The sequence below is a fragment of the Cimex lectularius genome, unplaced genomic scaffold (genome assembly GCF_000648675.2).
Source record: "Cimex lectularius strain Harlan isolate CLEC.00 unplaced genomic scaffold, Clec_2.1 scaffold23, whole genome shotgun sequence".
In the NCBI taxonomy this organism is placed as follows: Eukaryota; Metazoa; Arthropoda; class Insecta; order Hemiptera; family Cimicidae; genus Cimex; species Cimex lectularius.
Genome location: NW_019392690.1, coordinates 628,362 through 641,051, shown reverse-complemented (window position 1 = coordinate 641,051; position 12,690 = coordinate 628,362). Strand labels below are relative to the sequence as shown.

Genomic DNA, 12,690 nt, shown 5'->3' with positions numbered 1-12,690 from the left:
ATCCAGGTGATTCTTTACTGCTCATGATTGGTAATCCAAGAATACGTCGGTTAATTACCATTTTTTTTCCGGAATAACTTTAATTGCCCAGGAAACGAAGGGGCTATGTTATTGAGGTACTCTGCCGTATCTTACTGTGTGTAACAGTGTACTGCATTTTGGTCCCAGTCGCTGTCGAAATCATTGTTGGCAAATAATTGCTCTTTTAACTGAACCTCTGCTACTCCCTCCGATTGGTCGATACTGTTTCTTCCTTACAGGTTACCTCCCTATACCTTCTGATAGCTTGACCTCTTGCATTAGTTGAGCTCAGTGCCTCCGATAACTGGAGCGCCTGCCCATCCCTGGATCATCTGATGACTTTTTTCAAGATAGTTAGAGCTTCAGTCAGTTAAATCAACTGCAGTGCTTCGTGAATAAAAACTACCGCTTTCTAGTATCCATTAGCATTTTGCTCATCATCATCAACGATGCAGCCCTCTTCACCTTGCTAATGCTATGACGAAGGCCAATATCTTCAGTAAATGAAAACATAGGTTGAATCAGAATAAAATGACATATCATTCATTAATTCTTACATTTCCTATGTATGAAATTATAAAGTTTAACGCTATATTGAAATCGGGATGAGAACAATGGTGAATAACCCTTACCGAATTTACAATTCCAATTCCATTTAGAAAATAATTTCGTAATCCGTTTCGATGAAGAAACCGCTTCCTCGCCGAGTCGTCGGATAACCCACCATCGTACGATACGTATATACATTAACAAAGGAATCCTGCTGTTATTCCGCCGTAGGTAAACAGCAATCGCGGTTAGCACAAACGGCAAATATTCCTTGATAAACCTGGGAAATTTGTGGCTCCGAACATCGCGTATCTGCCGAAATGTACGTCGATAAGGAAAATTTCAACGGGGAAAAATCTATCTCTGCATTTACAAGTTTTAAATCAGAGTCAAATGGATTCGATTATACTATTGTCCGTGATAAAACTTTCACTGTTGCTATAAGATTAAAGCTATTTTAATCTGGTTGATATCGCTATTAGTCGTGCACTGTGGCACTTTTATCGGTTTTATCGGCCCTTCCTCTACTCCGCTCCTAAACGAAAGTATTCATCGATATATTTGGAGATATAAGTTTTTTTTTTATTAGCTTGAAGATTGGGATGCTCGATCAGGTTGAAATGGAATAAAAAAAAAGAAAAAATTAAGTTTTCAAGTAAGCCGAGATATCGGGCTGAGGGCAGAATGACAAAATTTCAGATTCTAAGTTATACAAAACGATTAAAATTATTGCCACTGATGAAGCTTTTCAGTTAATCTTATAAGTTTAATTTTGAAGGTTGGAATCTGTTCAGCCATAACTCTGCCTTATTTACCCATGTAATTCAGGAAAGAACAAACATAAAATAAGGATAGCAATGTTAATCTCTAGTTGAAAAGTTTTTATATTTTATTTGAAGAAGAAAACTTTATGTCTTAAAAAAAACCATTCGTAAGTTTGTCGGGTTCCAGCGGCCCTGCATTCGAACCCGAGACCTTTACTTTACAGTGATGAGCGCCGTGTCAAAGCCTAAAACCACCGACCACCGACGCCCGTTTAGTTTGTCAAAAAATCAGGACTTATTATCGCTTCGATATCGTACAATTCCACCAGTGGTTACAAAATTAATTAAAATAAACATTTAGATGCAACATAAATCTTCAAACAATTATAGCACATAGTTATTGTATTTGTACAATATTGATTAGCACTAATTGTTAGCTACTCTAGAGTAATACAGCTTCTTTTCCGTAAAATTAAATTTTATCTACAAATTAACTTTTTTTAAATTTGAAATTAACGGTTTTTAGCTTCAAATTAACCCTTTCTTTAAAGCAGTAAAAATAGTTAAAAATTATATAAAATAAAGATAAAAACAAATGATTGTAATATTACTAATTTGAGATTTGAAAAAAATATATAAATGCTGAATCTTGCATAAAATTCAATTAATTGAGGTTTTTTTGGTTGAGATAAAAAAGTCAGTGTCACGAGCGGGATTCGAACCCACGACCTTCGGCTTGATACGCCGCTACTCTACCACTTGAGCTATCGTGACTTCAAGTCGACGAAGTCACGATAGCTCAAGTGTTAGAGTAGCGGCGTATCAAGCCGAAGGTCGTGGGTTCGAATCCCGTTCGTGACACTGACTTTTTCATCTCAACTAAAAAACCTTATTTAATTGAATGATATTAATTGGTCAAGCGGACCACGAAAAATAGTGAACTTGTATAAAATACCAAATGAACATTAAATTAAAATTAAAAATTATATAAATTAAGTAATGAAATAATGAATACTTAGTTTAACTAATGATTAAGCATTTGCTTTAATATTTAATAGTGTAGCTTTTTTCCGTAAATGAACCCTTTTTAACTTAAAGTAACCTTTTATATTTTCAAATTAACAGCCCGAGGTTCATACAACCTCTTAGATGAAATAGTTGAAGAAAAAAAACACCTACAACTTCAAATTCAACTTACCTTAATTTCCAAATGTACCTTTTTAAATTTCGAATTAACCTAAACCTTTTTATTAACCGTTAACAAAAGTTATGAGATGCTATAAAATACAAGCATATAATGTAAAATTATATGCGATTTTTTTTAACATAAAATAAATGGGCCTTTAGATATGAGGATATAAAAATTAATTACAATTGAAAGTAGTGTAATATTTAATTAAATATGACAACAAATCATTTTTCTATTAATCCGACTGTTTTTAAAATAGAAAATCGATATTTTGTTGACCAGTTATTTTATAATTAAACACAAATCGCAAATATGTAAAAAAATTTCCTTTGCATGATTATATTACATACTCCTCAGTTTTTTTTTGCTTTAAAAAAGGGATTAATTTGAAATTAAAAAGAGTGCATTTGTAATTAAAAAGGGGCCAATGAAGAAAAAAACAAAATTAATTTGAAGCGAAAAAGGCTTAACTCGAATTTAAAAAGGGTTAAACTGAAATTAAGGGTTAATTTGAGTTTAAAAAAATGTTTTGAAATTTAAAGGGTTCATTTGAAGTAAAAAAGGCTAATCTGAAGTTAAAAAAGTTTAATTTGATATGAAAAAAGGTTAATTGGAAAATTAAAAAAAAAGGTTCATAGGAAATTAAAAAGGGTTAATTTGAAATTAAAAACGATTAATTTAAAGTCAAAACGGGTTAATTTGAGTTTAAAAAGGATGAATTCGATGTTAAAAAATGTTAATTGAAAGTTATAAAGGTTTAATTTGTAGTTAGAAATGGTTCATAAAATGGGTTAATTTGAATTTAAAAATGGTCATTTGAAGTTAAAAAATATTACTTTAAAGTTAACAAAAGGCTTAATTTGAAGCTGAAAAAAGTTTAATTGGAAATTAAACAGGTTTAATAAAAGTTTAAACCTTACGTATTTACGTTTTGGACAAGTTACTAGGAATGGCGGACTTCTTCCTGTTCCTACTTACAAATTCATAATGATACATTAGTACCATCATGCAAAATGTCAGACTCAGTATTGTATTTTGTATATGCATATGCTGTACATCGAGCGAGCCGTTGATGTGTACGTCTCGGATCTTCCTGGTGCTTTTCCCTAATACTGTTATTGGTTCGGAAATTAATTTAAGCTTAATCAATAGTCAAATAATAAAATAAGAAAAATGGGAGGTTTAACGAACGAAATTATTATTTATTTTATTATGTATCTGATTTACACTTCGACAAAGTTGGAGGAAAGTCTTTCTTTTCATACCAGCGTGTCTGTGATGATGATGACGGATTGTGGAGCAAAACGATACAAAACCTTCAAACTATTTATTGACGAGATAACGATGTAGTTCGTTGTACAAAAAAAATTATCTCTCTATTACAAGTAATCTACTAAAAGATAAAGAAGCGGATGTTGTAAATTTTATACAAATTGCGTATTTTTTAAGATTTTTTTTTTACGAGTACATATGTAATAATGTTTAAAATTTTAGTATGTATTTGATTGTGATGATTATCGAGTGGATTGTTTCAGGTTGCCACGACAGCCAGGAGAGAGCAGTCATCGTCGTGGAAAGCGAACAGGTCGAGAGGTACAGGATGACTCCGTCAGATGTTGCTAAGCTCTTGCACTACCTCTGCCAAATACCACGAAAGTAAATATCGCCAAGTATATTGTCTATGGAAAAACTTAGCTTAAGACAATACAAACTTTATAATTGGAAATTCTATAAGTGCCGCAGGGGGATTTTTTTTACGATTGGGTAACAAGATTCTTTATTCCTCCCGCCCGATATTATTGCATTCTCGATTAGTGCACCCTCTTTTCTCCAGCAATGATACAATCAACTCTTCCAGGCCAATAACCTTTAGTTTATCTAGTCTGATAACATATAAGGGGATTTGTTTAAAAAGCAAGAAATTCAAACCAAATAATGAACATTGTTTACACGATACAATATTTTTTAGTTAGCAATGAAGCATTAGGTCTAAATAAATGGCTTCGTACTATTTACATTCTAACATGTCTACATTCTATGTTAAAAACATAGGTGTTAATATGTTAATAAAAAGGTAGAAAAAACCTAAAGAAGAAAAATTTGTTAAAAAAAAAGTTTCAAAGTTTAAATCAGTGAAAATAAGTTTGCTCCAATTGCTTTTTCAATTTTGTCTAGATTGAAGTTCAGTAATCAAATGTTTAAGGCAAACTAATAGAACGTTAATATTTCACACTTCTGTTCGAATCGTGGAATTTTATAGGTTTTTTTCAGTCTAATTAACCTTCTTGATTTCAAATTAATCCTTTTATCTTAAAATTAATCTTTTAAAAGTCAGATTTATCCTTTCCAACTTAAAATTTACCCTATTTCACTTCAAATGAAACTTTTAACTTAAAATTAATTTTTTTTAAACTTCATATTACATTTTTAACCTCAAATTATCCTTTGTAACTTAAAATTAACCATTTTTGTTTTAAAATTAATAATTTTTAACTTCAAATTAACCTTTTTTAACTCCAAAATAAACTTATATAACTTCATATTAACTTTTTAAACTTCGAATTAACTCTTTTTGACCTTTTTTAATTTCAAATTAGTCCTTTTTCAATTTCAACATAATACTGTTTAACTTCGAATTAACCTTTTAAACCTATTAAGACTTTACGATTTAAAATTGACCTTATTTCACTTCAAATTAAACTTTTAACTTAAAATTAACATTTTTTAAATTCGAATTTCATTTATAACTTTTTTAACTTCAAATTAACCTTTTTAACTCCAAAATAAATAATTTATAACTTCACATTAACTTTTCTAAACTTCGAATTAACTTTTTTTGACCTTTTTTAATTTCAAATTAACGGTTTTTACCTTCATATGAACCATTTTTATGTTCAAATTAACCCTTTTTAACTGCAAATTAATCCGTTCTAACTTCAAATTAACCTTTTAAACGTCAAATTAACACTTTCCGACTTAAAGGTAACCTTATTTCACTTCAAATTCAATTTTTAACTTAAAATTAGCATTTTTTAAATTCGAATTACATTTATAATTTTTTTAACTTCAAATTAACTTTTTTTATTTTAAAATTAACCATTTTTAGCTTGAAATTGACCCTTTTTAACTTCAAACTAACCCTTTTTATTTTAAAATTTTAATTTAATTTGAAATTAACATTTTTTTAACTTCGAATTAACACCTTTTATCTCAAATTAACCTTTTTTAACTTAAGATTAACCTTTTATAATTTCAAATTAACCGTTTTTAACTTGATATGAACCATTTTTATCTTCAAATTAACGATTTCAAATTAAACCGTTTTAACTTACAATTAACCTTTTTAATATCAAAATCACGTGTTTTAATTTGAAATTAAATATTTTTTATAGCATTAAAAATCCGAAAGAGCATGAAGTATTAGCATGTGAAATAAGATTCCTACATATTTCCGAGTTTTTGAAGAATATAAAATAGGATCTTATATAAACTACTACATGAAAATTAATTATAATTACATCCGTTATACTTAGAGGTCTATTGACCAAATTACTTCTTTCAATTAATTAATTTTTTACGTAAGGTTTTGGTCAAAATGAAAAAGTCATTGTCACGAGCGGGATGTCCCGCACACTGACCTTTTTCATTTCGACCAAAACCTTATGGAAAAATATTAATTAATTGAAAGAATATAATTACAATTAAAAGTTATATACAATTGATCACAAAAATAAATAATTTTTCTATTAATTGTTTGTAAACATTACTCAATTTACTGTTTTCTACACTTGTCAAAATTTTATTTACAGTCAAAGTGATCCTTTTATTCGTCAATTCTTCAAAAATTTAAGTCAAGGTCAATTTTAATAGGTTAGCCAAAATTTGACTATTGGTAGCAAATATATAATTGAAAAAGTGTAAAGTTTCTTTTATATTTTATTTCATTGATTCTTTTATATTCATTGATTTATATTCGCCTAATTTTACGTATTTACGGAATTGAGCGAGAAAATCTACTTCAGGACTTTGCAGGCTTATTAGTCTTATACATTTCGTCACCTAAGTTAGGTTCCATAGGATGTCAATACCTAGGTCATTTCAACTCCCCACTTAGGTTTTAAAGCTCAATTCAATTATTCCATTTTAAATACATGCTTTTCTGTCACTCAAGTAGCGTGGTGTTCGATATTCTAACCTACCATTTGCCTCTCGCATTCACGCTAATAAATGCACTCAGTATCAAGTTTTGTTTTATTGAATAAAAACGCCCCTGTTTCCACCGAGGACCCAAATATTTCCGTGTCCAATTCTCATATCGGGTGTCATTTCTGCACGCAATCTATACGGAGACAAAGAATGATACCATTCAATTAAAATATACACACGAAGTTTTCTCTACATGCCGGACACATACGCGGGCTTTGCTCCAAAAGTGTTCATGTGTTTTGTGGAGAAATTTTGATGAGGAATAAACGGCTATGGTAATAAACTGATCACTCTTCCGCGTTACGAACCTTTGAATTTTATATTGAGGTCCGCCTCTTCTCGCTTCGATTGTTACATCCGTCCCGGATGGTGATGGATGATGAACCAGCGCCAAAGCCCCTCAGCACGTGCATCACTTTGGCTAATAAAATCAAAATGTTTACTATTAATTTCTCATATCTAAAATGTCAGAAACAGTTGAATCTACCTGGAGTCAGGTTGAAGAAATTAATGAAACGATATTGCTGAGTAAACAACAGGGTATCGTATTTTAAAAATACAAATTCGCCCTCGTTAAATAGGAAGGGAAAAATTTCACTGAGCGTTGCGCAAGTCTGCGTTTGTTAAAATTCACCCGAATGTGCTTGTGAGATTGGGGCGTAAATAAATAAGATTCGAGCCGATTCGTAAAAATGCCTCTGATTGATGAGCAGTTCGTTCCATTCCACTGCAATACACTGGTTCTCTTGCTTTTACCTTTTTGCCACTTTCTCGAAGAGCTATATTTCCTCTGATTGATAAGAGGAACACGACGTGAACGGATTTTTGAACAACCGAAGAATGAATGAGAAACACGGCCGTTTTCTAATCATTTTTCTCAGGGCGAACACGAAGGCTTTTTTATCAGGCGTGAATACAAAAAAATAATTAAAGATCCCTTTTATTTATTATAATTCAACAAGATTTCAGCTTGTACTCGACTTGTTAATATATTTTACCATTGAATAATTTTACTAGCTCGCTTTCTCGAGAGGCTATATTTCATTTTGGCTGATTTATTGAATTCAAATAATTAATCTATAGAATTATCAATAACAGCGTTAGATTGATTACAGAAATTATTTTTTAATATATGATGCATGTATTAACATCCAATTTACTTATTTTCCTTCAAATTAAGAATGACGTCTTATTTCTCACAGTGAATTATGTTAGCAGATGCATATCACAGTGCAAAAATACATTCATTGATAAATAGATAAAGATACATTGATAGATTTTATTCCTTTTTTTTTATAACTGAGTGCAAATTACAAAAGTCAAGATTATTTCGTTAATTACTCAGCAGCTGGTTAGGCGGAACTGACCAGGGTAGAGAGATCCCTTTCCATTTTCCAGTCCAAAGACTTTATTTTTGCCATGTCCATTTAGTGCTTAAGTTAGTTCGGCTTTTATTTTGAATGGAGATTTCAGTCTGGAAGTTACAGTTGGAAAAATGTTTCCGCGTTGTGCCCTTTTTCTGCACTTTTCCATTGTTTTAACCAGGGCTTTAATGTTTTCCTTCTGCACTGTATTTTTAACTGGGTTCTTGGAACTGTGCCATAGGCCATTTGCGAATTATAACTTCTTGCATCAGCCTTATTTTGATATAGAGATAAAACGTTAAAAAAAATTATAAACTGAGAGTAAAGATTAGTAAATTCCTAGTAAAAAGGAGGAAAGAAGAAAAGGGTTAAAAATTATAACTAATTATCCAGCTATCATAATTTGTTAGAGAGCAGCGGAAGGAGATAAAATAATGTAGCTTTTTCAGTCAAATTATCCCATTTTTATTTCAAATTAATCTGTTTGACACCAAATTAACACTTTGAATTTCAAATTAAGCTTCCTAACTTCAAATTAGCTTACTTAGCTTAATAAGCTCTTATTATTAGCTTGAAATTTTAATTTCGAATTAATTCTTTTTTTTTAAAGCATCAACAAATTTCGGAAATGTACGAAATTAAGCTGTTAAAGTAAAATCTCTGTGTATTTTCGATTTTTTTAAAAATATAAAATAATTGGGCACTTAGAAGACCATAATTCAAATTTTACAAAATTAAATATCGAAATAAATACAAATCCTTTTAATTGGAGAATTAAAAAAACATATAAAATGGGTTCTTAAACGTATCAACTACTACCTTGTAAAAGTTGTAACATAATTACTAAGTACATATTTAACTTTATATAACTTTTAATTTTAATAGTAATTAATTTTCATATGATCTTCAAATTATTTTTAAAATTCTTTCAATTTTTATAACATTATTTGTAAAATTCTTTAAATAAAAATCTTTTTGTTTTAGTACAAATTAAAACAGGAATTTTACTATACACATTTATATTTTGTAGGTTAGTAAATGAAAGTTATAAAAGATTGAAATTAAAAAAAGGTTATTTTGACGTTTAAAAAAATTATTTTGAAGTTAAAAAGGCTTTATTTGAAATTAGAAAAGATTAATTTGAAACTTTAAAACTAAAAAGGTTAATACACTTTTAAACGGATTCATTCGAAATTAAAAGGATTATTTTGAAATTCAAAAGGCGTAAGTAGAAGTTAATTACAAATCAAAGATTCCACGATTCTTACAGAAGTATAAAATAACTTGATTTTTGTTAAAATATAAAATAATTTGGCTGTTTTAAGATCATATGAAAATTAATTAAAATTAAAATTAATAGTTATGTACAATTAAATGTAAAATAATAGGATTCTTAATTTAATTTGTGATTTTTTTAAATATAAAATAATTATTTTAAATTAAAAAGCAAGAATCCTCAAACTTGAAGTAACTGTCCATAGGGCGAGGATGTGAAGGATCAAGTTATAAAAATTGCATAAAAAAGCACTCACATTCTCGTTAGTTTTTAAATACACCCTTTTCTATTTACGTGCCCTATTCACTCTTGAGTATGGTGGGGTTTCCTTCATCACACATTACATGTAATTTAAAATACGTCTAATTGAGGGTCGATGGGCTACTCTATATTACACCATCGGGCCCTCTAATTCTACTCAATTACGCAAATAAATATATTCAATCTCAATGTAAGAAAGAAACACATATATCTGTACATACCATAGACGAAAAAAGAGACTTGTTTGCTCAAACATTCGGAACCAGAAATAAAGGATCTTTTATTTGACTAAAGTAGATAGCCGAATGATGTAGGTTACACCTAGGAAATGAAAATACCCGTGAACCTGAGGTATGGTATGTATGGTATGGTAGAAAAGGATACTAGGAAGCGGGATTTATACTCCCCAGGCACTGCAGCCTTCTGGCTTATTGTACCTTCCTAGTTCCTTAGTTCAGTCAATAGACTCAATCCTTCTTAGAAGTATCAGGTCATTGACGGCTGCTGCTGCAACTTGATTCCCTAAGTTTTTTCCGTACGTTAGGTTAAGAATGGCTGTTTCCTCCTCCTCATTATATAATCTGCAAATGGGATCATCGCTGTATATACCAATGTTGTGTAGATGTTTTCTCAGATGCCAGTGACCGGTTAGTAGTCCTACCACTCCTCTCCAATTGCAGCAGTGTTTTTGCCAGTCTCGGTGAGGTTGCTTCATCATAAGTTTACTATGTCAATCACCGCTAGAGTTTATCTTCTTCTCCTTTTGTTTTGTTTTGATTCTATATTTGTTTTTGTTATCCCAAGAATAGGTTCGGGGCCTATGTACGGTCTTGCAGATCCTCCTCTGGCCAGTCTGTCTGCTTTCTCGTTACCCGAAATTCCCCTGTGCCCTGGCACCCAATATATCATCAGGTTGTTGTGTTTCCCCAGGATTTGGAGATTTTTGATGCTCTGGCCAGTCTGTCTGCTTTCTCGTTACCCAAATTCCCCTGTGCCCTGGCACCGAAGATATCATCAGGTTGTTTTATTTCCCCAGGATTTGGAGATTTTTGATGCTCTGGCCAGTCTGTCTGCTTTCTCGTTACCCAAATCCCCCTGTGCCCTGGCACCCAAGATATCATCAGGTTGTTTTATTTCCCCAGGATTTGGAGATTTTTGATGCATTCACTAATTTTGATGTGATTCTTTTACATGCTAATGCTTTAATGGCTGCTTGGCTTTCTGATCTTATGAGGATTTTTTTGTCAGTGTAACCTCTTCTAAGATTTTCCAGGGCACAAGCAGTGATGGCATTTATTTCCGCTTGAAAGACCGAAGTGTACTTCCCTAATGAGCTTGATTGCTCATGTTTTGGCCTTGTACAGAAGACGCCTGATCCGGTTCCTTCGTTTGTTTTGGAGCCATCTGTGTACCATATCATTGTATCTGATGCTCTCCTGTGTTCTTCCTCTCTTTTGTAGTCTAATAATGGGTGTCTGATTTTGTTGATTATGGTTGTATGCCAGAATTGTTTAGTTCCTTTCCTATTTAATTGTTTCTGAAGCCTGTGTGAGCTTTTCCTAGTCTCTACTTGTATAAATATTTACAGTGGAGTTTAGCAAAGTTTCTAATGCGTTTGTAGGGTTTATTCTTATGGCCCCTGTGATACATAGGTGCTAGTCTTTGTATGCTGCTTAATGTTTGGGTAGCTACTTTTTGTTGAGCTTTGTTCCACCAGATTAGTGATCCATAGGTTGTTCTGGGTCTTATTACTCGGGAACCTGAGGACTAGGCAATGTCGGATCTGCGAAATGATTATTTTCTTTTGTGCCGGGATGATCTCAAGGGTTGACGGGAGAGGAATTGTCGTTTAAGTTACGGGATTGATTCACGACTCACTATAAATCAGTTTGCCCTTAGACCGCACAACTCTCTCTTATTCCCACGTTTTGAAATGTATCCAAGGCGTATTTCTACCATTTGAATTATGACAAATAGGAAATTCTTTAATATTTGAAACAAGAAATAAAGGGGGAACTCGGACGAAAGTTTGAAAAAAGCCTGTCGAAAAAGGAAAAGCCCGGTTCGGATCGGGCGATTGCAATTTAAAAGGCAAACATATAATTTGTAGAAGATTAGGGCATTAATTGAGCTCAAAAACCACCCATCCTGCCTTAAACGGCTTTCCACCGGATCGGGCCCACATGACAACCTTTTGAACGATTTATTCGTCTGTCTTATCCATCGATTTGGGGCTAATTATTCTTCTCGTTTTGACAGGTGCGAAAGGACGAGAAACGGAGTCTGCATATTAGTCGTATCGGAATCGTATTTGGAGAACTTAGACTACGCCCTCGTTCTTCTATCCGTAAGTGTATCTTTAAAAGCTCTGTCTTATTTGCGAAATAAGCGTTCATCCATTTTGCAGCAGAAAGTCAAGATATCTTCTATGATCGTCTTCTCGATTTCTGAAAGAAGGGAAGAGAAAAAGTTACCCAGATCTGGAATTAAGGTAAAATTTTATAGACTATCGTATAATATAAACATAACTTTCTTGATTTATCCATGTTCAAAACAATATTTCATGAAACACGACAGTAATGCTTTTAAAACACATTTTCATTTTCACCTTGAGCCACTTTTTCTGCAAAATAACAGATGTTTAATATTTATGTTGCTACCGATCAGTTTTCATATATTTTGATTGCCAAATATTCCTAACTTAAAAGTATGATTGTTGATTTGCACATATTAATTAGAATAACAACTTATCATAAAAACAATAGCCAATACCAACAAAAAAAGAATCACGTTGCCTCGTCCGCGGATGGGCCACACCGTGCTTACACGTGGGGTATCTCTCCCAAGAAAAATCACAGATATGCCATTTATGCTGCGCACAAGCTCTGTAAAGCACATATTTACAAAGAGAAAGGAATTAGCGCCGAGTAGAACACGATGAAGCCTGCCTGCAGATTTGAACAACTAGCAGTGGTTATAAGGAATTAATACGACACCTAATGCATACAAACACATATTATAGTATACACGGAGCCCTTTCTGACGTACCATTTTTAACTT

General features: G+C 31.9%; 1 protein-coding gene across 6 annotated transcripts in view; it reads left to right on the top strand.

The window, feature by feature from the left end:
• Positions 1 to 12,690, top strand: part of LOC106670926 (puratrophin-1-like) — a 463,198-nt gene that overhangs the window by 300,343 nt on the left and 150,165 nt on the right. For 4 of the 6 annotated variants that reach the window (XM_014401935.2, XM_014401640.2, XM_014401861.1 and 1 more), the window contains exons 6-8: positions 4,059 to 4,179; positions 11,890 to 11,977; positions 12,020 to 12,121. In XM_014401935.2, coding sequence (XP_014257421.1) covers positions 4,059 to 4,179; positions 11,890 to 11,977; positions 12,020 to 12,121 — 311 coding nt within the window. The remainder of the gene's footprint in view (positions 1 to 4,058; positions 4,180 to 11,889; positions 11,978 to 12,019; positions 12,122 to 12,690) is intronic. The other 2 variants (XM_014401713.2, XM_024225911.1) reach the window with 2 other exon arrangements.